General features: G+C 45.7%; 1 protein-coding gene across 5 annotated transcripts; it reads left to right on the top strand.

The window, feature by feature from the left end:
• The first annotated feature begins 5,314 nt into the window (after nucleotides 1-5,314).
• MRPS25 (mitochondrial ribosomal protein S25) lies at nucleotides 5,315-25,834 on the top strand. 5 transcript variants are annotated; one of them, XM_079935069.1, is made up of 7 exons: nucleotides 5,315-5,560; nucleotides 10,114-10,220; nucleotides 17,988-18,075; nucleotides 18,712-19,730; nucleotides 20,610-21,038; nucleotides 24,531-24,594; nucleotides 25,704-25,834. In XM_079935069.1, exons 1-4 carry the CDS (start codon nucleotides 5,427-5,429, stop codon nucleotides 18,902-18,904), a joined length of 522 nt encoding a protein of 173 aa, XP_079791195.1. In that variant the 5' UTR covers nucleotides 5,315-5,426; the 3' UTR covers nucleotides 18,905-19,730; nucleotides 20,610-21,038; nucleotides 24,531-24,594; nucleotides 25,704-25,834. The 5 variants fall into 5 exon arrangements, with proteins under 5 accessions (XP_079791195.1, XP_079791194.1, XP_079791192.1 ...); XM_079935068.1 differs by lacking the exon at nucleotides 25,704-25,834 and adding an exon at nucleotides 25,223-25,356; XM_079935066.1 differs by lacking the exon at nucleotides 25,704-25,834 and having other exon boundaries at nucleotides 20,610-20,768; nucleotides 20,851-21,038; nucleotides 24,531-24,597.
• Nucleotides 25,835-26,017: the final 183 nt, after the last annotated feature.

A 26,017-nucleotide genomic window follows, 5' to 3' on the forward strand; every position in this document is an offset into this window, starting at 1 on the left:
TGGTTTTAGGAAGTTGGCCGTCAGGCATATAAAATGTTGCCCGGTACAGGCATTTTTTCTTCCTCAGCGTCATTGCCCTTCATGCTGTTACTCTGGAGGGATTTATGGATGGCTGCATGCTCCTCCCTGCTCAGTCTGTCTTTTCTCTTTGACTGAAGAGAAGGAAGCTCTCTGTGCCGAAAAGCAGGTAGTTCCAAAAGCTAAATGCTGGTCTCCCTCATGATTACTTTTCTAATGAGAATATATCTCTTTTAGTTAGCTGGTGGTTTCAATTAAGACTAGTTTACCAAACATACCCTTTCTCTGAAATCAATTGCAGGTGGCAATGTATAAGTAACTAAGAGCATTGAGAGCCACTAATATAAGAAACATGTTTTTAAGCTAAAAAAAAGAAATTTTTTAACTGAATATACTAAATCAAACTAAAACCCTCTGATGTTATTGAATTCTTCCACGGCTGTATGTTTCCATTTAATTCTTCCATGGCTATATTCTCCTATAATCACAGACATGACCGAGTTAGAATTCTCTATCCCTCGGAATTCACACGGGCACAAAGTTGGATTTACAGGGATGGGTTAACGTCAGGGAAGAGATGGCCTATGAATTGCAACCACAACTTCAGGTTTTTGCCTCGTGTGAATAGTTCCCCCGTCCTGCAGTCCTTCATCGCAAACAGCTCCATCTCATCGGAAAATGGGCAAGTCCTTGATACGGCGTTGGCAGATGTCCCTAGACACAGATCATGTATGCAAGAGACTTTGGGGATTCAGGCATCAAATGAAGCTGGCTTTTCCCTGTTATGCCTTGTCTGTATTTTCCCTTGTCTAATACACTAAGGACGCTTACTCGTTATGCTTGCTGCTCAATGTGTCTCTTCTGTTCAGATACTAAAATGTACCTGAATCAATCAAGAGCCACGTGGTAGGTTGGACGTTGGCATAGGTGATGGGACTCAGGGTGAGAAGCTGGTCTCTTTACCAGGTCACAGACTGTGGTAGTAGATTATGCTGGTCATCTGACAGTGACAGACAGTTTGAAGGTCATTGATTTGCATGCACTACTCTGAGGCCTTGTATTGGAACCTTTTTTAAAAAAATAAAATAACATGTTAGTGGTTGGGGGTGTGTGTGAGTATGTGCACACATGTTGCGAGTAAGAATTACCAGATAACATCTCTCCCCTCCTTTCTTAATAATTTCTGAGTATCAGAAGACAGCCCAGCTCCTGTGTTACCTGTGTGGTTAAGGCCTCCGGACAAAATCAGGGTCACTGGGCTCTTAACAGGGGTTAAGTATGGGTTCAAGTTCTGTCCTTATCTTTAGTTATTCCTGCAGTGTTGATTAAATGAACTGTCTTCGGCAGGTGTCGTGCAAAACCCTTTGAGGTGGTTAATCAGGTGTTCAGCTGACAGATGAAGAAACTGGTTGAGAGAGATGAGCCTGGCTGGGGTCAAAAAGCCAGTCAGTGGTGGAAGGAGGATTTAAAGCCCAGTCTGCCTCACTCGCTTGCCCTATGTAGCAAGGAGGGTTCCACGTGGGTCAGGTACAGTGGGAGTGCTCAAGCAAGGTTTGTGGCCCAAAGGTAGCGGAAGTGGGCGACGGGGAAAGAGATTGGAAGCTGCTGAGTGGATCTCTGATATTGCCATCACTTGGACCTTTGAGACCTCCCAGGACTAAACCAGGAGGAGGTAATATTTAGCGCTCACTCTGGGTCAGACAGAATGCCAAGTATTATGTATGCGTACCTCATTTAATCCTCTCAACAGCTCCAGTTTACAGATGAAAAAATGAGTGTGGTGAGGTTAAGCCTGCTCAGGGTTACACTGCTGGGATTCCAGCCCAGGTCTGTCTGCCTCCAAAACCCAAGCTGCCCTGGCCTGCTTCGTGTATGGACACTGAGGTTTCTCACATGGGGTAGGATATTTCATCCATAGGAAGCACCTCCTCTGAACTTTAAGGTCAAAAGCTCTTCTGACTAAAACTCTTCAGTAGCCTAGCAGGTTTTAAAAAATACTTCAGAAAGGACTTCTGGCTTCAGCTCAGGCATACAAAGAGTTTGGCAGTTGTCACTCCTGTCCTTACCACAAAGAAAAGCTGGGCAAACTGAAAGTCAGTGACTCTTTGGATCCATCAGAGAACTGAGTTTGCAGGGCCTACTGCCACCTAGAAATGTGGAGAGGTGAATGCAGAATCGCAGCCAAGATCTGCTTACCTGAAGCAGAAGCCACTGGAGCCAGAGCTGCTAGGAAAACTCGCTGAATTGCTGGAGGCTGAGTGTGGACTAGCATGGGAGTAAGAAACCCCTGGGGGTCAGCCTAACTACACCCCACACTCTCGGGTTTTACATCCTAGAACCCCACCTGGTTTTCATAGCTAATTGCTTTGGCAGGGAAAGGGGGAAGAGTTACCTTTGTAAAATAAACTCAGCATTCTCCATAACAAAGGCCTGTTGGGGGGATGGGAGGTTTACCAGAGTCTAACCCCACGTGGGGAAGGGCATTTCACACTAGTCCCCTCTAGCCTTCCTGTCTCATCCAAGTGTGGGGAGGGTAAAATTGAAAACTCATGTTTTTCTATACATTCTACTCACACACTCTTCTGACACTAAATACAGGGTTTTTGTTTTTGTTTTTTGCGGTACGCGGGCCTCACTGCTGTGGCCTCTCCCGTTGCGGAGCACAGGCTCCGGACGCGAAGGCTCAGCAGCCATGGCTCACGGGCCCAGCCGCTCTGCGGCACATGGGATCTTCCCGGACCGGGGCACGAACCCGTGTCCCCTGCATCGGCAGGCGGACTCTCAACCACTGCGCCACCAGGGAAGCCCAATACGGGACGGGTGGGGTTTCCACAACGACCAATTCTCCAACACCAGCTGGGTGTCCAACAATTCAGTTCAATTCTGACACTGTCTACCTGGAGTTACCATCAGATCCCACACGTTAAGGGCTCAGTCCACCAAGACTGCCCCTCCACTTCAGATGCCAATCACAAGTGCGGGCCTCGGGTACTTCTGACTTTCTATGAATCAGGGGTTTCTACAACTCCTCCTTGGTTTCGATAATTTGCTATAATGGCTCACAGAACTCAGGGAAACAGTTCACTTACTAGATTATTGGTTTATTGTAAAAGAAGACAACTTAGGAACAGGCAGACGGAAGAGATGCATAGGGCAAGGTATAGGAAGGGGTGTGGAGCTCCCATGCCCCCCTCTGGGCACATCACTCTCCAGCACCATGGTGTGTTCACCAACTTGGAAGCTCTCCAACTCCCTAAATTAGGGTTTTTATAATGAAGGCTTTATTACATAGGCGTGATTGATTGAATCTTTTGGCCATTAGCGATTAACTCAACCCTTAGCCCCTTACCTTCCTGGAGGTCAGAGGTTGAAAGGGGCTTGTTATGAATAACAAAAGCCACTCCTTTCACCTTCATCTTTCCAGAGCTGTTTCGGGAACAGGGACAAAAATTAGATATGACAAAAGAAGCTCCTATCACTCTTATCATTAAGGAAATTATAAGAGTTTTAGGAGCTCTGGCCAGGAGCTGGGAACAAAGACCAAACATGTTTCTTATTCTTTATCACAGAGGGGGATTCAGAGACAGGAAGGTCATAGCCCAAGGACACAGACCCACTAAAATACTGAAATTTCACCATAAAATTACAGAATGCTTCCCTGCTACCACACCTTACTACCACACCAACAGAACTCCAGTATAAGGATGCATTACAGCTAAAAGAGCTACAAAACACAGACTCTAGGGAAGCCCAAAGTCAAGAGAGACAAAAACAGACACTAGAGGAATTTGAAGCCTCTGGGGCCTACAGCTACAGCAAACAAACACAGCTCTACTTCTAGCCAGAATAACATAACCCCTCATAGTAGAGGCTTATTTACCTCAGTTCCTATTACCTAATACAGCCAATAATGTCTCACTTCCAACAAAAAATTTTAAGTGTGCTAAAAAAGGTAAGGGAAAACCCCACAGTCTGATAAGACAAAGCACATATCAGAACCAGATTCAGATATTACACAGATGTTGGTGTTATCAGATAGAAAACTAAATGATTAATATGTTAAAGAGTCCAGTGGTAAAAGTAAATAATATGCAAGAACAGACGGGTAATGTCAGCAGAGATAAGGAAACTCTAAGAAAGATTGAAAGGAAATGCTAGAAATAAAAAAGACTAACAAACAATGCCTCTGATGAGCTCATCAGTTGACACAGCCAAGGAAAGAATCAGTGAGTCTGGAGATAGGTCAATAGAAACTTCCCTACTGCAAAGCAGAGGGAAAAAAGAATGAAAAAAACCCAAAAACACCGAATAGAACATCCAAGAACTATGGGACAATTTCAGAAGAGGTAAAACATGCATAATTGGAATACCAGAAGGAGAAAAAAAACGAGAGACTAAAGAAAAATATTTAAAGTAATAATGGTCAAGAACTTTCCAAAATTAATGACAGTCACTAAACCACAGGTCCAGGAAGCTCAGAGAACACCAAGCAGTATAAATACCAAAAATATACACCTAGGTATATCTTATTCAAACTCTATAAACCAAAGACAAACTTGAAAGAAACCAGAAGAAAAAACCATCTTACCTATAGTGGAAAAAAGAGAGCTGACTACTCATCAGAAACCATGCAAGAGGAGAGTGGAGTGAAATAAAGTGTTGAAAGATGCCTCCCAACCCCCAACCTAGAATACTATATCTGGCAAAATTATCCTTCAAAAGTGAAGGAGAACGTTCTCAGATCAGTAGGAAATGCATCTCATCCACCTTTTGCTTTTCAAGAAATTGAGGTCCAGAGCTCTCAAGTGGCTAAACTAGAAAGGAGTGGATCCCAAAATCTCCTTTTTTTTTCCTTTTTGCAAGTCAGGTTTTTAATTTTGTTTTTTTTTTTAAGTCAATGTTAGAAATTGCTTAGTTCTAACCCTTCACTTTAAAACTGGAGAAGTTGAGAGAGCAAAACTGACATATTTGAGGTTGAACAGAAAGTTACTAGCCGACTTGGTGTTCAAACTCAGCTCTCCTGAATTATTTCCTACTGTAAGTTTGTTGTCTGAATGATTGAGTTTGAGCCTATATAAAATATTTTCCCCTGGCGGAGAGGAGAAAGACTTGATTCACAAATCGTGAAAACCTTAACGTTCCAACAGGAGCTTTAACGCTTAGGCGTACGTGCCGGCTCCCACCGCCCCCGCCTAAGGAAAACTCTGCCAGCCAGTACTACAAGTCCCAGGCCGCTCCGCGGCGCGCGCGCTGCCCGCCGGGAAGCGTCTCCTGTGAGTCTGCGCGGGAAGTGGAAATCGGCGCTGAGGAGAAGCGGCGAGAGGGCCACCCGGGCGGCGTCAGTTTAGCTGGTCTCTACGCGTTGCTGGGCTCGCGGCCGGCGGTCCGGCCCCTCCGCCGCAGCCGCCATGTCCATGAAGGGCCGCTTCCCGATACTCCGCACCCTGCAGTACCTGGGCCAGGGGGACATAGTGTTCAAGGAGTCGGTGAAGGTCATGACGGTGAACTACAATACGCACGGGGAGTTGGGCGAGGGCGCCAGGTCAGTCCGAGCCGCCGGGTCCCACCAATAACTTGCGAGTCATTGAGACCCGGCGCTGCGCTGGCGCCAGGGCCCCCATTGCACGGACGGGCAGCTGCCCCGGGGTTCCACAGCAGAAGAGGACCTCAGGGCCTCGTCGCGCCGGGTGGGGGCGGCGCTGACGGGGAGGCCGAAGCCTCTTCAGCCACCCGTGCCCCGCGGGCGGCGCGCGGTCCGGGTGGAGACCAGCCCGGGGCGACCGACCCGCTGGGGTCCGGGCTCTTCCACCTGCTGGCTTTGGGAGAGTTGCTTTTCCTCAGTGTTGCGACCGGCGTGATACCTATGTCTCAGGGCCGATTTGGGGGTGTAGTGGCAGGGGTAACAGCTGCTGGCATTTATTGAGTACTCGTACGTGCAGCGCGTTTCTGAATGCTCCTCGTGCACTAGCTCGTTTGATTTCTACATAAACCTCGCTGTTCTCTTCACTCCAGGGATGAAGGAACGCAGGAGGTTAAGGAACTGGCTTGTCCAGGGTACCATAGTCAGCTGGTGAGGGGGCGGTTCTGAAAGGGGGCTTCGTTCTCGAAGGACTCGTGACCCTTAGAGTGAAGGGACTGTGAGCTGCGCAGCGGCCCCCGCCCCAACTCCTTAATGCTTTTCAGCCCGCAGCAGAGTCGGGATTCATTGAATGGATCTTGCAAGTGAAAGGTTTGAACTGAACCTCGAGGCAGCAGCAGTGCTTTGGGCTTTTCAGGTGTTAGGCATAAATTTACTGAGTGCCTCGTGCTGTTGCTGGGAATTCAAGGCCTGTCTTACAGAAACTTTGGGATTGGGTGTGTGGGATGGATCAGAGTGAGCCTGGAGAGCAACTCCCTGTGGAGGGTGGTCCCACCATGGCGCGGCCTTCAGTGCAGGGCTGTTCAGGAGAGCCAGCAGCTACCCCCTAGCCGTTTGCTTTCCACAGGTCAACGCAAGAACTTGAACCTACTTGCGTGGGGTCAGCTGGGATGAGGGCTTCCTAGAAGACTCAGTCTTAGGGCTGAATAGGCACCCAGATACTCCTGCGTAACCAACTTTGCATCCATCCATCCATCCATCCGCACCAGGAGTCACAGGGCAGAGGCCAGGCAGGTACAAACAAAGGAGAGAGACAGTCTGGATGGGCCTGCAGTAAACTGAAAACGTGCCCTGCCTCACGGGGCCATTCACTGCTTGGCTACATCTTAGCTCTTTGGGCTCCATGGAGAATTTCTGACCTGTCAAGGAGCCAGAAATTCAGATTTTTATGTAAATCTTTGGTTTTTAAATGGTCAGCCAATCAAAATAGGCCTGCACATACTCGCATGCTCAAGTATTTTCATACTCTCTGGGTAAATAGGAGCCAAACAGCCATTCTGTGTTTCACTGTTCCTAGTGATAAGGGCTTGACTGTCCCACCGGTGCCCTTCGGGTTTGAGCCTGTCAGACTTGCTCTTTGTAGCCCCACCGGCCTTTCTTTGCTTGTTCATGTGCCCTCAGCACTTCATCTGGCCCTCCATTCCAAGTGCCAGTGGCCAGTACAGCGCCGGGCTAGCAAGTCTTAGGGTATTTGCTGGGTGTGTGGGGAGCTGCCTTATTCAGAGTCTGAGAGCTAAGTTCCTCCTCACCTCTGCCAGGTGTTCTTGCCCTTAAGATGCAATGGGAGAAGTAACAGCTGCTGGAATTTATTGAGTTCTGTGTCCAGCCTTGTGCCTCAGGATCCAGGTGAATTTGATAGTGATGGAGCCCAATGCTCACAGCCCTGATTGTTTGACTTACTGGTCATGTGACCCAGGGCAGTTTACTTTTCTGGCCGTTTTTTAAAAATTAATTAATTAATTAATTTTTGGCTGCGTTGGGTCTTCATTGCTGCACGCGGGCTTTCTCTAGTTGTGAAGACCTGCATATGTCTTTTTGAATTATGGTTTTCTCTTGGTATATGCCCAGTAGTGGGATTGCTGGGTCATATGGTAATTATTTTTAGTTTTTTAAGGAACCTCCATACTGTTCTCCATATTGGCTGTATCAATTTACATTCTCACCAACAGTGCAAGAGGGTTCCCTTTTCTCCACACCAGCATTTATTGTTTGTAGATTTTCTGATGATGTCCTTTCTAACCCGTGTGAGGTGATACTCATTGTAGGTGATACCTCGTTGTTTTTTTAAAATTTATTTATTTATTTATTTTTGGCTACGTTGGGTCTTTGTTGCTGTGCGTGGGCTTTCTCTAGTTCTGGGGAGTGGGGGCTACTCTTCGTTGCGGTGTGTGTGCTTCTCACTGCAGTGGCTTCTCGTTGTGGAGCACGGGCTCTAGGCGCACAGGCTTAGTAGTTGTGGTGCACGGGCTTAGTTGCTCTGCGGCATGTGGGATCTTCCCAGGCTCGAATCTGTGTCCCCTGCTTTGGCAGGCAGATTCTTAACCACTGTGCCGCCAGGGAAGCCCCCTCATTGTAGTTTTGATTTGCATTTCTTTAATAATTAGTGATGTTGAGTATCTTTTCATATGCTTCTTGGCCATCTGTAGTCCATTGATTCGTTTGCAAATATTTTCTCCCATTCTGAGGGTTGTCTTTTCGTCTTGTTTATGGTTTCCTTTGCTGTGCCAAAGCTTTTAAGTTTCATTAGGTCCCATTTGTTTATTTTTGTTTTTATTTCCATTACTCTAGGAGGTGGGTCAAAAAAGATCTTGCTGTGTTTTATGTCCAAGAGTGTTCTTCCTATGTTTTCCTCTAAGAGTTTTATAGTGCCTAGTCTTACATTTAGGTCTTTAATCCATTTGGAGTTTATTTTTGTGTATGGTGTTAGGGAGTGTTCTAATTTCATTCTTCTTTTTATATATAAATTTATTTTTTTTTAATTTTTTAATTTTTGGCTGTGTTGGGTCTTCGCTGCCACATGTGGGCTTTCTCTGGTTGTGGTGAGCGGGGGCTACTCTCGGTTGCGGTGCACAGGCTTCTCGTTGCAGTGGCTTCTCTTGTTGTGGAGCACGGGCTCTAGGCACAGGGCTTCAGTAGTTGTGGCACGCGGGCTCAGTAGTTGTGGTACGTGAGCTCTAGAGCGCAGGCTCAGTAGTTGTGGTGCACGGGCTTAGCTGCTCCGCGGCATGCGGGAACCTTCCCGGGTCAGGGCTCTAACCCGTGTCCCCTGCATTGGCAGACAGATTCTTAACCACTGCACCACCTGGCAAGCCCTAATTTCATTCTTTTACATGAAGCTGTCCAGTTTTCCCAGCACCACTTATTGAAGAGGCTGTCTTTTCTCCATTGTATATCCTCCAGAGGCAACAACTTTCAACTCTAACCATTTGATTAGAGTTTTACTCCCATATAGTTAAATACCATACTTAGAGAGCTCCTTACTTTCTTAGCTTTAGGCTTTATCTGTTGACTTGTCACTGTGGAAGGCAAGGATTTAGCTCTTCAAGAAGCATTGCTGTTCCCTACCGCAGCACATGCATACTACTCGACGCCCCCCCATCCTCCCAATATAGTCATTTAAGAATTTTGGATAAATCAGTATTCACTGTTCAATTATTATGACTTTGTAAACACTGTACACAGTTGAGTCAAATACTTTGATTATTTTTCCTTTTTGTTTTTGCAGTTTTTTGTTTTCCCTGGAGTTATTGTCATTGCTTTTGTTTTAACTGCAGATTCTGCCCCAATTATGGACATCTCCCCAAGCAAATGTCACACAGTCAGACCTTCTGTTGATCCTATCTTTTTCTTCTTGAGACTAAACTACAAGCTGCTATCTGGACTGGTTGTCCTGCGTTGCCGTCACGTTGGCATAAACACTGAGGCACACAGCAGTAACTTGCTCTGGGTTATATACAGCTGGGAAGTGGTGAAGCCAGGCAACCACGCTTCTACCCGTGTACCACTCGCACCTTTCCATCGTCTGGTATGGGGAGCAGGGTGGCAGCAGGAAGCAGAGAATGCATTTAAATTCGGGTTATTGGGGAGGCTTTAATCAAGAGACTAATTGCAAAGGTGCAGGCAGAATCTTAACCACTGTGCCACCAGGGAAATCCCTTGCAAAGGTTTTAATGTAATCAAATTTATCTGTGTTTTAAACCTTCTGAATTTAGAGGTTTCTCCACTCCTTGATTGTAAAAGTATTCCCCATGTTTGTTTTCCTGGTTTCATTTATTTTTAAATTGTGGTATAATTTACATAAAGTGCTCACCTGTAGATACACAGCTTCTCATATGAGTACACTGCAGCTGTCACACCAATCAAGACCGAGGACATTTCATGGTTTCATTTTTATATTTATACTTCTGTTTTGGTGAGTTTTAGGCTAATATGCAACATGAGGTAGGAATATAGATTTCTTTTCCCTAAAATGACAAACCAAGAGTCCCAACACCCACATTCAGACAACACGTTAGTGGATTCCTGAGACCTGCTTTTCCTACCTCCACCTTTTCGCGGGGGGGCAGGGTCCTCTTAGAATCTGATGAGAGTTCTGGACTTTCTCTTTAGAAGAACATACAGGTGCATACAATTTTAGGTTAAAAACTCTCTTGGGTTTAATTTCTTCTGTTTTGCAGGAAATTCGTGTTTTTCAACATACCTCAGATCCAGTATAAGAACCCCTGGGTACAGATCATGATGTTTAAGAACATGACGCCAACACCCTTCCTGCGGTTCTATTTAGGTGAGCGCAGGGCCCTCTGCCATGGCCCAGGCCTGACTTGCCTCCCGTGTTCCTCCTGTGTGGCAGTCAGCGGGGGCTGAGATGGGAGCACTTGTAAACCTACGTTGGTCCTGTCACCTTGGCTGTTATACCTGGCACACAGTGACTGCACAGATCTGGTCTGTCCCTCTCCAGCCGCATCTCCTGTTGCTGCCACATCTCCTACATAGCCTCATGTCATATGGGCTAGTCTTTCCAAATTCCCTTGCTGCACTGTGCTTTGTTGCCTTTGCTCATGTCGGTTCCTTTGCTGGAAATCCCCTTTCTACTTTTCTTTGCTTAATTAAAAAATAAATCCTTTGGGACTCAGCTTGGGCACCATTTCACTCAGGAAACCTTACCTACACCTTAGATTGGACTCTCCCTTCTCTCAGGGCACGTCTCTCAGTGCTGGCCACATTCTCTTGAACAGTGTATGTGCCTGCGTGTGTCCTCTATGGACCATATGCATTTACATGATGCTCTCCTGTCCCTGTGAGGAGCAAACATGAAGATGTATTCAGTTAAATTGGGCTCAGTGCCTGGAAGTCAGAAGACCATATATTCTAGCCCAACTCTCTACTCAGTCATTCTGATCCTGAGCGAGTAATGTTCCCACTTACATATTTCTAGGGGAAGGCAAAACATCTTCCTTACACAGTTATGAGAATCAAATGAAGTATAGACTGGGAAATTCGTCAGGAAAGAAAATGATGATGTTCTTTCATTCGTTCAGCAAATATGTATCAAGTTCCTGTTAGGACCCAGGCACTGTTCTAGGTGCTTGGGGTGTCAGGGGGCCATACAAACAAAGATCTCTAGCCTTGTAGAGATGATATTCCAGCAGGAGGAGATAGAATGAACAAGAAACTCAATAACATGGTTTGTTAGAAGATGAGTGCTATGGAGAAAAGAAAAATAGAGCAAGGTGGAGGCGAGGAGAATGGTGGTCGTTGGCAATTTCGTGTATATATTTCGTGTTGGCGTTTTAAAAAATTAACTTTATTGAGGTATAATTTACCCATAATAAAATGGACAGGTCTCACGTGCATGGAGTGATGAGTTCTGATAGATGTGACAGGCCTGTGTCACTGTTTCCCAGTGAAGACCCAAAAAGTCTCCCAGTACTGCTTTCCAGTTCCCAGTCCCAAGAGGGGCAACCACTGTTAGCAGTTCTTTTTTTTTTTTTGGCCGCACTGTACAGCTTGTGGAATCTTAGTTCCCCGACCAGGGATTGAACCCAGGCCCTCAGCAGTGAGCACAGTCCTAACCACTGGGGCCGCCAGGGAATTCCCTCTGTTAGCAGTTCTTTCACCATAGACTAGTTAGTTTTGTTTCAGAACCTAATATAGAATCTCACAGTATACGTTCTTTTGTGTCTGGTTTTCACTTGTCTTTTTGAGATTCATCCACGTTATGTGTATCAGTAGCTTACTCATTTTTATTGCTGCATAGTGCTCCATTATCAGAACATACCACAGTTTATCCATTTATTTGTTGATGAACATTTGGGTTTTCTATAGATGCCAAGACAGAGCTACAAGTATGAGGTTTATTGGAGATGGGGGGCAGGCAGGGAGTCTTCAGATGGCAAAGCACGTCTGACATCTCTGGAAGGAGGTCTGGCCAGGAGACGCCTCAGATGAGAAAGTCGGGGCTGGTCGGTAGGAAGCTCTGGCTGCGTGTTGGGCAGAAGCGGCAGGTCCTGGACGTGGACCTGGGAGAGCTGGGTGGGCTTGGCTCTGCTGCTGCTGCAGCGGGTCTCAGAGACTCCTGCAAGGAGGGTCTTGCTCGAGGTGGGTGTTAGCGGCTGCCTGCCGAGGGTGGTTTTGGGAAGGTGCATGTCGCTGTGGACCTAGGTGTTCAGTTCTCCTGGGCACAGGCTCAGGATGGGCTTGCTGGGCCACAGAATAGGCACGTGACCTTAGAAACCACCCAGACAGGCCTCCAAAATGGTTATGCCATTTGTCTCTGCAGTCCACAGGGTGAGGGGTCCTGCTGGCCCCCCATCCTCACCCAAACTGGTCCTATTGCTCATCTGCATTTCCTGTGGCTGCTGTAAGATCACCACGAGGTTGGTGGCTTAAAGCAATACAGATTTCTCATCTTAGTTTTGTAGGTTTGAAGTCCAACATGGGCTAAAATCAAGGTGTTCGCAGAGCCTTCCTTCCCGGAGGCGCTAGGGATGAATCCATTTCCATGCCTTTTCCAGCTTCTAGAGGCCCCCACATTCTTAATTTATTTATTTTTAAATTCTTTCTTTCTGTCTTATTTTTGGCTGTGTTGGGTCTAAGTTGCTGCACGTGGGCTTTCTCTAGTTTCGGTGAGTGGGGGCTGCTTTTCTTTGTGGTGCGTGGGCTTCTCATTGCGGTGGCTTTTCTTGTTACGGAGCATGGGCTCTAGGCGTGCGGGCTTCAGTAGTTGTGGCTCGCGGGCTGTAGAGCACAGGCTCAGTAGTTGTGGTGCATGGGCTTAGTTGCTCTGCGGCATGTGGGATCTTCCCAGACCAGGGCTTGAACTCGTGTCCCCTGCACGGGCAGGCGGATCCTTAACCACTGCGCCACGAGGGAAGCCCGAGACCCCTACATGCTTTGGCTCGTGGTCCCTTCCTCCATCCTCGAAGCCAGCTGTGTTCGTGTCTGGCCCTCTCCAACAGTCACACGTCCCTCTGACCACAGCCCAGGAGGGTCTCCAACTTTAAGGACCTTGTGATTAATGGGACTGTAAGATTATCCAGGAGAATCTCCCCATTTCTGGGTCCTTAGGTTTAATTTCTTCTGCAGAGGCCCCTTGGCCACGTCAGGTGTCATATTCACAAGTTCTGGGGGACTAGGTGGGGGTATCTTTGGGGGCCATTCTTGTCATCACATAAGTCTTTTCAGCCATTCCAGTGCCTGTATATCTCCTTGACATTTTAATTTGCATTTCCCTGTACCTTTCCATGTGCTTATTGGCCATTCATTTATTTCTTTTGTAAAGAGTCTGTTTGGATCTTTCGTCCATTAAAAAAAGAAAAGTGGGGGGCTTCCCTGGTGGTGCAGTGGTTGAGAGTCCACCTGCCAATGCAGGGGACACGGGTTCGTGCCCCGGTCCGGGAAGATCCCACATGCCGCGGAGCGGCTGGGCCCGTGAGCCATGGCCACTGAGCCTACGCGTCCGGAGCCTGTGCTCCGCAACGGGAGAGGCCACAACAGTGAGAGGCCTGCGTACCGCAAAAAAAAAAAAAAAAAAAAGTGGGGGCTCTTTTCTTGTTGAGTTGTTCATATATTCTGTATTCGGTTCCTTTGTGAGATGTATTGTGAATATTTTCTGTCTGTGGCTGCCTTTTCATTTTTTTAATGGTGTCTTTTGAAGAGCAGAAATTTTAATTTTGATGAATTCCATCTTATCAGTTGTTTTCTTTTATGTTTAGTACTTTTTATGTCCTGTCCAAGAAATCTCTGCCTACCCCAAAGTCACAAAGATTTTTCTCCTGTGTTTCAAAACTGGGAGAGTCCTAGATTTACATTTAGGTCTATGATCTCGTTATTTGTGTATTAAGTGAGATAAGGATTGAGGTTCATTTTAGGTGTTTTAGATTTGGGATATTCAGCTGTTATAGCACCATTTGTTGAAAGACAGTGCTTCCCCTTATTTAATTTCCTTGGCACCTTTGTCAGAAAAATTGACCATGAATGGATAAACAAAATCCGTATATTCACTCAGTGGAATATTATTCAGCCATGAAAAGAAATGAAGTACTGGCACATGCTACAACACGAATGAACCTTGAAAACATGCCAACGGAAAGAAGGCAGATGCAAAAGGCCATATAGTGTATGATTCCATTTGTGTGAGGTGTCCAGAACAGACAAAGCCATAGGGATAGGAAGTGGTTGTCAGGGGCTGGGGCTGGGGTGGTGTGGGGAATAGGAAGTGACTGCTTAATGGGTACAGGGTTTCTGTTTGGAGTCATGAGAAAGTGCTGGAACCTAGATAGTGGTGATGGATGCACAACATTGTGAAGGCATTAAAAACCACCAAATTTTACACTTTAAGCTGGTTAAAATGGGAGAATTCCCTAGAGGTCCAGTGGTTAGGACTCCGTGCTTTCACTGCCAAGGGAGCGGGTTTAATCCCTGGTCAGGGAACTGAGATCCTGCAAGCTGCATGGCACAGCAAAAAAAAAAGAAGTATAATTGATGTACAGTAATATTATGTAAGTTACAGGTGTACAATATAGTGATTCACAATTTTTAAAGGTTATACTCCATTTATAGTTGTTGTAAAATATTGGCTATATTCCCCATATTGTACAGTATATCTTTGTAGCTTATTTTATATATAATAAATATATATATAATAGTTTGTACCTCTTACTCCCCTACCCCTATGTTTCCCCTCCCTCCTTCCCTCTCCCCACTGGTAACCACTAGTTTGTTCTATCTGTGAGTCTGCTTCTTTTTTGTTATATTCACAAGTCTGTTGTATTTTTTAGATTCCAAAAATAAGTGCTATCATACAGTATTTGTCTTTCTCTGTCTGACTTAATTTCACTTAGCATAATGCCCTCCAAGTCCATCTATGTTGCTGCAGATGGAAAATTTCATTCTTTTTTATGGCTAAGTAATATCCCATTGTGTGTGTGTGTATAGTACACCTTTATGCATTCATCTGTTGATGGGCATTTAGGATGCTTCCATAGCTTGGCAATTATAAATAATGCTGCTTTAAATATTGGGGTGCATGTATCTTTTTGAATTAGTGTGGTTTTTTTCGGGTATATACTCAGGAGTGGAATTGCTGGGTCATGTGGTGGTTCTATTTTTGGTTTTTTGAGAAACCTCCATACTGCACCGGTATACATTCCCACCAACTGTGTACAAGGGTCCCCTTTTCTCCACATCCTCACCAACCTTTGTTATTTGTGGTCTTTTTGATGAATGCCATTCTGACAGGTGTGAGGTGATATATGTCATTGTGGTTTTTTGAGTTGCATTTCCCTGATGATTAGGTATCTTGAGCATCTTTTAGTGTGCTTGTTGGCCATCTGCATTTCCTTTTGGAAAAATGTCTATGCAGTTCTCCTGCCCATCTTTTAATCAGGTGAAGTATTTATTTATTTACTTGGCTGTGCCAGGTGTTTGTTGCCACAAACTTTTAGTTGCAGCATGCGAACTCTTAGTTGCAGCATGTGGGCTCTAGTTCCCTGACTAGGGATCGAACCTGGGCCCCTTGCATTGGGAGCACAGAGTCTTAATCACTGGACCACCAGGGAAGTCCCTCATTTTGTTTTATGTTTTCCTTTGCTGTACAGAAGCTTTTTTTTTTTTTTGGCGGTACGCAGGCCTCTCACTGTTGTGGCCTCTCCCATTGCGGAGCACAGGCTCCAGACGCGTAGGCCCAGCGGCCATGGCTCACGGGCCCAGCTGCTCCGCGGCATGTGGGATCTTCCCGGACCGGGGCATGAACCCATGTCCCCTGCATCGGCAGGCGGACTCGCAACCACTGCGCCACCAGGGAAGCCCCTGTACAGAAGCTTTTAAATTTAATTAGGTCCCATTTGTTTATTTTTGCTTTTATTTCCTTTGTTTTAGGAGACAGGTCCCCCCAAAATATTGCTGCGATTTATTTCAAAGAGTGTTCTATGTTTTTTCTAGGAATTTTATGGTAGCTAGTGTTTATATTTAGGTCTTTAATCCATATTATTTTTGTAGATGGTGTTAGAAAATGTTTTAATTTCATTCTTTTACATGTAGGTGTCCAGTTTTCTCAGCACCACTTATTGAAGAGTGTCTTTTCTCTATTGTATGTTCTTGCCTTCTTTCTGGTAGATCAATTGACCATAAATGCGTGGGTTTATTTCTAGGCTCCCTGTTCTGTTCCACTGGTCTATGTGTCTGGTTTTTTTTGTGCCAGTACCTTGCAGTTTTGAATACTGTAGCTTTCTGGTGTAGTCTGAAGTCAGAGAGCATGATTCCTCCAGCTCTGTTCTTCTTTCTTAAGATTGTTTTGGCTATTCGAGTTTATTTCTGAACTCTTCATCCTCTTTAACTGAGCTGTATGTCTGTCCTTATGCTAATAGCACACTGTCTTGGTTTTTGTATTTCATAATATGTCTTAAGATCAGGAAGTGTAAATCCAACTTTGTTCCCCACCCCCCCTTTTTTTTCCAAGATTAATTTGGCCCTTGTAGGTTCTTTGCATTTCCATTCTGACTTTAAATCTGCTTGCCAGTTTCTAGAAAAAAAGCTTGCTGGGATTTTGTTCGGAATTATAGATCACTGAGGATAATGGACATTTAAAAAAATAAATTTATTTTTGGCTGCACTGGGTCTTCGTTGCTATGCACTGGCTTTCTCTAGTTGCGGCGAGCGGAGGCTACTCTTTGTTGTGGTGCGTGGGCTTCTCATTGCAGTGGCTTCTCTTGTTGCGGAGCATGGGATCTAGGCACGCGGGCTCAGTAGTTGTGGTGCACAGGCTTAGTTGCTCCGTGGCATTTGGCATCTTCCTGGACCAGGGCTCGAACCCTTGTCCCCTGCATTGGCAGGTGGATTCTTAATCACTGCGCTGCCAGGGAAGTCCCTGGACATTTTAATAATATTGAGTATGTTTTGTGACTACTGTAAATGGTATTTTTAAAATTTTCATTTTTCAGTTCTTTGGTTAGCACCAAACAACTTTGTAGAAGTACCGCTGATTTTGTACATGGGCCTTGTGTCTTGCAATCTTGGTAATTCATATTTCTAGAAGTTTTTATTTTCTAAATTCCTTAGGATTTTCTACATACACAGTCATTACATCTGCAAATAAAATTCTTCCTTTCCAATCATTTAATTATTTTTGTGTGTGTCTTAATTCACTAGCTGATGTGGCTGTAAAATTTTGCATTTTTACTAGTAATTTAGGAAAGTTCCAGCTACTCTGCATCCTCACTAGCACTTGGTATTGTGTTTAAAAAAATTTTAGCCACCTTAATATCTCACTGTAGTTTTATTTTGTATTTTCCTAATGACTGATGATATTGAGTATCTTTTCATGTGCTTATTATTATCCATTTTTGTTGTTGTTAAATGTTTATTCAGATATTTTGCCCATTTTTTCTTTGGATTGTCTTTTTGACATTGAATTGTGAGAGTTCTTTAGTCAGGCTACAGGTCCTTTATCAGATATATGCTCTTCTTCCTCACTGAGTTGTCTTGTCATCTTTGCTGAAAATAAGTTGACCATAAATTTAGTAAGAGTTTATTTCTAGACTCAGTTCAGTTCCATTGCTCTAGGCTGTTCTTTTGCTCAGTACCACACAGACTTGATTACTGTAGCCTGTGGTAAAATTGAAATTGGGAAGTGAATGTTCGCCCATTTTCTTGTTTGTCAAGGTTGTTTTGGCTGTTTTGGGTCCTCTGCATTAATTTTAGGCTCAATTTTTCAGTTTTCTACAAAAACACCTGCTAGGATTTTTGATAGGGATTGACTGAATCCATAGACTGATTTGGGGAGGATTGCCATCTTAACAATATTAAATCTTTCTATCCATGAACATGGAGTTTCTATTTAAAATAGTATGCATGCTTTTGTACATACCTAAAGTTTATGTGTGCTCACATCTAAAGAAATACGGAAAAAGGGCAGCATAATTGGTTACATAAACACTTGTTTGACCATTAAAATGTTTCTCCTCTAAAAGCAAATCCCAAATCACCACCATTTAAGGCCAGGGAGTGCCTTGCTGTGTTCTCAGCTTTCTTTCCCTCTTCCTCCTGTTTCCAGATTCCGGGGAGCAAGTCCTTGTGGACGTGGAGACCAAGAGCAATAAGGAGATCATGGAGCACATCAAAAAGATTCTGGGGAAGAATGAGTGAGTTGTTGGGCTTGACCTGGAGAGGTGCAAACGTCTTGGCCCAGAGATTTGAGAGGGAGGAGATGGGCGTGCTGGGAGGGGTGTTGAGAGGGCGGACTCTGGCAGGAGCCTCGGATGCTGACCAGAGAGTGGGCCGGAGTCTGTGCGCCTGAACCTCTGAGCTGCAGCTCCCTGCACTGTGAAGACAAAGATGGTCCTTTCCTCCTGGGTCCACGGGAAGCTGAGAGGCATCTGAAATGTGCGCCCTTGTGGCTGTGACCATGTCCCTCTTGGGGAATCTCAGCTTGGAGCTAGTGGGTGACCAACCCCAGGGCCTGCTGTGACACATTCCTTTTCTTCCCATGAATGGAGGGAGGGAAGATGGGAAAGTCTGTCTTGAGAAAGCGCACGAAGGCACTTTAGGCCCCTTGGTCCTGATTGCCTGTCCTCAGAGCTGGGGTCACCCCTTGCTACCCTTCACCAGGGTGCAGGCCTTCCTGCGCACTCCCAAGCCCCGGAGGCCCGGGGGGAGTAGGGAGCAGCGTAGGAGGTCTCCCTGGCAGATGCTGGGGCTCACGGCTGAGAAGTCCCCCACTTCCCAGCAGCTTGGAGCTGTGTCACCCACGCCTTGTTGCTGTCTGTGTTCTTTGGCAGGGAAACCCTCGAGAGAGAGGAGCAGGAGAAAAAACAGCTTTCTCACCCAGCCCACTTTGGCCCCCGAAAGTATTGCCTGCGGGAGTGCATCTGTGAGGTGGAGGGGCAGGTGCCCTGCCCGGGCCTGGTGCCATTGCCCAGGGAAATGACAGGGAAGTACAAAGCAGCTCTGAAAGCCAGTGCCCAAGACTGAGGCCCCAGAAAAGCCCCTGGTCCTATTCCCCGAAAGACTGAAAATCTCTTCGCAATAAAAGGGTCTCCTTTACACACTTGTGTAAAAGTGTATGGGGGGGAGGGGAGGAGTTGGGCTGTAGCCAAGCTGCCCAGTGAACACCCTGCGCCATCAGGGCAATAAATGCTTCAGGATCACTGAGCAGTGTGGCATGAATCCAGTCTGATAGGCCTTTGTAGGGAGGGAAGGTGTAAGGCCGCAGCCTGGTGACATCTCGTCTCAGTCCTGCAGCCCTTTCCTGGTCTCTACTGGCTTCGACTCTTCTTCCAGGCCTTGCTCTGGAGAATAATGAAGAACTGCCGCGTCGCGGTCTGGCCGGAGCTGTCTGGCTGGTGGTATAGACGTCCTCTCCAGTCAGGCTCTTTGGGATTTTTCAGAAATCCCAGGGCAAGCCTGTGTGCAGCGCTCGCTTTTTAAACTAAAGCCAACTGACCACTGGGGCGAGGCTGTGCCAGAGGCCAAGAGGTCCCAGTGGAGGCTCAGACCTGCCTCCCTGGCAAGGAGAGGGCGCCCCCTGGTGGAGGGCGCTACCCTCTGGCTTGGTCAGCCTTCATTTACTGAGGTTTGGAAGAGGGTGTGAGGTGTCACTGGGGGTCTGCCTGGGAGTTCTTTCCTCACAGGACACTGATGTTGCTGTCACTTTATTGGTTTCATTCCTCAGGAGACACCAGGGCCCTCTAGGGTCACCTTAAGATTAGGAGTGAAGGACTTGGGCTGAAGCCAAAAGCTCCCTGTGAGATGGGAAGAAAGGTAGTCCTTGTCCCAGTGTGCGACTGGGATGTTTTATGTAAGTGTTGCAGACTACCTCATTAAATTGGGGGAAGTTTGACTCCTTTCACATATGGTGCTCAGGTTATGTGATTTTTGTACCAGACCTGTGTTTGGGGTGATGGTGTAAACGTCGGGGTTGGGGGGAGGTGGGCATGTGGGTCTGATGTATAATGGGTAGCTGTCCTGAATGACCACAGGCTTATGAGGGTTGTTTAACTGAAATTCAACACTTTGGTGCTCTCTCCCCCGTCACCATTTCCGAGGGCGGCTAGAAAAACCTGTCCCCCATCCTAATCCCTCCCTGGGTGCTGGTCTCAGTTCCTGCCATGTTTCTGATACTGCTCCCAGCTGGTGGCAGCCATGGCCTTCACAGTGGCTGACTGGGCTTTTCAGAAAGAGTTGGTTCCTCTTGGCCTTGTCTCCAGAGCTAGTGAGACAGAAGGACTTACGGAAATGGCCCTTCCCTCCATGGTCCACAGGGCGCCCCCAGGGTTGCTAAATAGGAGGATCGCCCTGAACTAAGCTAGTTTTTGACCCCTCTTTAGAGAGAGAATAAATGTCCAGTGCCTGACACGATGGTGCTGCTGTTACTGTTTGTGTGGACTATTTTATAGGTAGCAGGTAACATGCATGGAGATAAACACCACTGGGGGGCATTATTCCTTTGTCATCTATTTCCTACTTTATTAGTGGTAAAAAGATGGGTTTAAATTTACAAAAATGGGAAGAAATTAGTAGAGAAGATTGCTATGAGGATCTTTTTTTTTAATTTTATTTTTTTATACAGCAGGTTCTTATTAGTTACCATTTTATATAAGTGTATATGTCAATCCCAGTCCTCTCATATGAGGATCTTGTAATTGACACATTTTCTTAATTCTGTCTGCATAAGCAGTGTTCACCAGATGGTTTTTGGCCTTGTTCTACTGAAGTGACCAGTTTTCTTCTCATCTTGAGTTCTACCTGGCAAAGCCACTTAAAGCTATTTGGCTGCCTGTGGGTTCTGCCATGAATCTGACTTTGGACCTTAGAATCCTCATCTGTAAAATGAGAGGTCAGATGACATAATGAGCAAGTTCTAAACTTCTGAAACTTTAAGAAGACGTTTTTACCCTGGATAGCAAATATCCTTACAGGAAGCGTCTGCCGGTTTGAGGCCTGGCTCTGTGCACATTTGTCTGTGCCAGCGATCTGTGCGTCCGGAGGCCCAAGCTGTGCTCTGCTCTGCTCCAGGAAAGTCTGCGTGGCTTCTGGACACCATACCAAGGAGTGGCTCCACTGGGAGGACGCAGAGGGGATGGTCCCGCCAGCATTTTCGTTAAAGGTATTTACAATCCAGTGGACCAATCAAATGGACCATCAAGGGCTAAGTCACTTTTGGGCAAGGCTAAGGTGGGGTGCAAGCTGTAGGGGTCTGACGACCAGGGTGCCTCCTTGCCACCTACCTGGGGTTCAGGCAGAGCATTCTGGGTGCCTCTGGGGGTCAGGCATTACCGATGTTACTATTACGAGGAGAAATGAGGAGCAGGATGCACATTAGTTTTTAATTCACTTTAATAGTATAAACCTCTTTTAGGTAGTAGTATTAAGCCACAACAATAATGCCACATTGAAACAGCATTTAATAAAATGCATAAAGCTAACTCATGCACTGCAATACTCTATATACAAACACAACAATGCAAATTCTTCGAGACTGAAGACATTGATTAGATATAAAATTCAGTTTAAAAAGAACATGCTGTTTTTTAAATGCCATCGCATAAACATAGCTGATTTCAAGCTATACAGCTTTCGACAGATTTTAAACCTGGAATTAAAATGTGATGGCATAAACAATATTTTCTATATTGTGAAGGGCAGAGGTTACAGAAACGGTCCCAAAAATCTAACACCCAAATTTTCCTTTAACACACTTCTTTTGAAAGGGCTGGTAGTGCAGCTACATTTTAACAGACAGCTCCAAACTACAGGTAAAAACTATGGTTTGTACTATGAAAAGGTGCAGTTTTCAGTTATAAAACTAGTTGAACACTGGTTTACAAGATAATTGGGAGAACGGAGAGAGTGTAGAAAAATACTCCAGCACTTGAGTTGTGTGTGGCAGCAGCATTTAGAATCCATGAGTGCTCTGGTTGTTAAAATGATAATTGACTACACTTTCCTAAAGAAAAGCCATTTTTAATGTAAAGACTACCATTTCTAATTGTTATCCAAGTGTTAAGCTTTATCACAGTCTGTCAATCGATAAATATTGCTGAGCCTTTTTTCCCAGCATTTCAGAATTATTATTGGCTTCTTAACTGAAAGTATAGCTGGGCATTAAAAATATCTCAGACATTCCTCACCCCCAAGATACTTTTTTTAAACTCACAGTTTAATTATTCTTAGATTAAAGTTAAGGTAAATAGCCCCAAAGGAACACTTTTAAAGATTCATTTAGAGACTGTCAGGCTTCCACTTGTTTTAACTGGAGAGCCACGTTCAAATAGTGCGATTGTCACGACAGGCAAGGACACGGGAAAGGTCGAACAATCACTGTGGGATGAGGCCAGTGAAGTAGCAGGAGCTTTTGTCACATCAAAGCTATGGGAAGCTGAAGGCTAAACGACCCACCATCTCACAAAAGGCACCGAGTACTGTGGTCTCAATGAAGTATTTTCAAACATTTCAGTAAGCTTATTTTTTTTAAAAAGTAACCTGTGGATTACGTGAGTTTTTGCAGTTATCCAGTGATTTCTTTCAGCAGGCCAGCTTTCAACCTTCCCACCATTCAGGTCTCTGCTTACCAGGTGCATGAGCAACTATTGCTGGGCTGGGCCCTGGCTCCTGAGTGCTATATCTCAGTTAAAGCCCGATTAATGGGAAAATTCCTCAGAATAGACCTGGACAAGGAAAATTTGGCATTTGTAGCTTTAAGGGTATACATCTGTATAAAAATGCAATTTTTATCTGAAATTTAAAAATTTTAGAATCATAATTCATAGAAAGGAATAAGGTCAGTGGATTTCGTTCACATGCTATATATACAGTTAGATAATTTAAGATTTGTAATTTGTATACCATAGAAATCAGCCATCAACATTCATGCTTCCTAGAGAATAGAAAGCAATGTTATCCTGCCAGGGCCTTTCTGTCTGGAACTTGCCCTGGTGCAGAGTGGACACTGACCTCAGGGCCTTTCCCAGCCAGGCTCACCCAAAGGAAAATGGAGTTAAAGTCTCAGCAAATCCATCCTGCTGAGGGGACCATGGAACACCCACATCAATTTACTGTAGAAACTCTATCATAGATTCTCTGTAAAACAAAAGGAAAGTCTGGATACGTGGCTACATGTCTGTATACATAATATATACATCTATGTACACATACGCTATATACACTGTACATATAGAGAAGGTATAAACACATGTACATTCAGTCAGTCACACAAGCCTATAAATCTGTACACACACAATGCCGCCGAAGGGACCCCAGGGCTGAACACACAGAAGTGCCTGCTGGTGGGAGGCACAGGTGAGGAGGCCCAGGACTCTGTGTACAAAAGACTCATCCCACTCGGTCATGATGCAGAGCTAGCTTTGCAAATTTACATCAAAGTTAAGACATTTTCCAAGAGCCACACAATCTATGGAGAATGGAAGTGGGACAGTGAAGGATGTGAGTGTGTGCCCTGCTTTCTCCGGCCTTTGCAGGCTTTGAAGGGCACCATCCTCCAAAATAAAGGTGAGCATCAGAAGATGCCGCCTTTCATGACCTGGACTCAGAAGAGTTGTAATGTCACCTTCAGCCCCATTGCACATAAGGCCACTTCCACTGGAAAGTGGGCAATGCGTTTCCAGGCTCTAATCTGATCAGGCCCTGGAACTTGGATCCCCATCCAAAGGCTGCTTGTCAGGCAGAGGGCAGGGCTGGGAGCAAGACTGCTCTGCTTGGTGTTCCCTCAAAGGATCAGGATAAAGAGCACTAGGTACAACGAGAGCCCTTCTAGTTCTTGGCTCCCTGCCGTGGCTACCCCCAAACAAGCTAGAAAGCCAGTATGCAGTGTGGCTACAGCCCTGTGCCCCAGCGAGGGTGCTGCCGCCACATCGATCAGGGAGCCATTGGTAGCCGTGTCCATTGCCACCACCTTGGGAGAGAGTCTGCATTTAATACTGACGCTGACAGGCTAGAAAACGATCCCTCTTGAGGGCGATTACATAACATCTTACAAGTGACTACACCTGAAATTAAATATAAAAACTCAAACAACAAAAGAACCCTGACCACAGCCTCAAGGCAGAGGTTAGACAATAAATAAGGTAGCCTCCCCGCCCCACCCCAAACACACACACACACACACACACACACACACAAATCAGAAGGGTGGTAACATACTTCCTTAAAAATACTTTCAAGGAATAACATGGAAAATATTTGCTTGAGTAATTTGGTCTTTTTCTACATCTCTTCCGGTCCTGTTTTATGATTATATGTAATGAACTCCACAAATTTCAATAGATAACTGTCCAACATTATCTGAAATACCGATGGAAAAGAGCCCACTTCGTCAAGAAGCAGTGGTGTACGTCTGTCCCCACCTCCCTTAGGTACTTTCCTCACGGAGGGAGGGGTGGCTGGGCCAGGATTTTCGTGGCAAAGAATCCTGATCCTGGTTTATTTCACTCAGATGCAGACTACTCAGGGCTGGTCTCACTGTACTAAATCAGAGTTTCAAAAACTACTAACAAGGGTTAAAAGCCTGGTCAAAGTTGAGCCCAAATATTTACTTGCAATCTCTTTAAATAATTCTTGACTCTGGGTTTCTTTTAACCAGTTTGACAAGAGAGAATGGACCTGCTGTCAAAGGCTTGAGATGATCTGGAGTGGCGAGAATTCAGGTAGTGTGGAGCTGATTTTTACGGAAAAGTCCACTTCAAAGTAAGGCCAAGGGGATCTAGGAAACTAATGAGGAGTGTTCAAAGCCCAAAATGGTCCACTAGAATCAGCCATCAGCAGTGAAGGGACTCAGGGAGCAGGACCAGCTTAGAAGCAGCTTTTCTCCCGAGCTGTCCTGCTGGAGTGGGGCATATGCTTATCCAGGTGTTCACTGGCTCCCTGCTGGTACCACCTTCTGTTCCCAGCAGAGACTTCAGTCTAGGTCTTGGCTAAGCTGCCCTCATACCTTAGCAACCTGAGTGTAAAAGCCTCACAGACACAGGACGCCCAGGGCAGCCGGCCAGTGTGGACCTTTTCACCATCACCGAGAGCTCAGACCTGAAAGATGTGTGACACAATACGTGTTCCCAGGGAGCTGCTACAGGATCAACAGACATGCTTACATCCAAAGTCAAAAGAACAGAAAAACAGGCAACTCGCTATGTAAGATGCACACAAGTGCTACAAAATACCCTCTGCGAAAATCCTTAGCCACTTTTTGCCTTAATTTTGAAACTTAAATCACTTCAAAGTTAGAAAACCAAAAATTTAAGCTGTCAAAATTAAATCCTTCCCATTATTTTATAACAGGTACCCCCACTATTCTCCAAAATTTGCTCCCAAGGCATGAACGATAAATGACATAATCAGATCCAAACAGGAATTTCCAAGTTGGAGACACTGTTCCCACTGATTCCCACTAATGACTTCCATAAGTGCCGCCGCCAACTGCGGAATAGAGTCCCGTCTTGCCATAAGCCCGTGGCGGCAGCCCGGCACCCACCTTGCTCTCCTCAGCTTTACACGGCCGTGGATGCCTGGAAGCAGGGGAGTGAGTGCACTGGGGTCTTTTGGGGTATCATCTGATCAAAAGGTTCCAGAAATACAAGTTTAGCCTCACACTGTATTTTCTTAATCTGGGCTACACAGAAAGAAAGTACAGGTACCTGAGGCAGCCTTGCTACTTTTCCCAAATGGAAATGTGAGCTGCTGCTTCACAACCAGGGGAACTATGGGCGCTTTTCTCTGACTAAACTTCCCAATAACCGCATTCTGTTCTTGTAAACAATAGTCACTATCACTTACAAGGAGAAAGAAGATGATAACTTTGGGGATTAAAGGTTGTTTTTAAGGAGCATGCAGCCTGCTTCTACATCCATCATGTAAAACGCTCCAGAGTTCATCTGCTGGCACAACCGGGGGAACCCAAGTGCGTGGTACGCCAGGATCATTGAGGGACCTGCTGACAGAGGTGCTGAGCCTGGAGACACTGAGAAACATGCCACTCAGCTCCACCACACCTGCTGCCTGGGCAGGCAGCAAGACCCGCACCACAGTCCACCTCCCAGTTCGGACCGAAGTGCAGGAACACAGGCCCTTCCCAAG

Source organism: Stenella coeruleoalba, assembly GCF_951394435.1.
Source record: "Stenella coeruleoalba genome assembly, chromosome: 10".
Classification (NCBI taxonomy): Eukaryota; Metazoa; Chordata; class Mammalia; order Artiodactyla; family Delphinidae; genus Stenella; species Stenella coeruleoalba.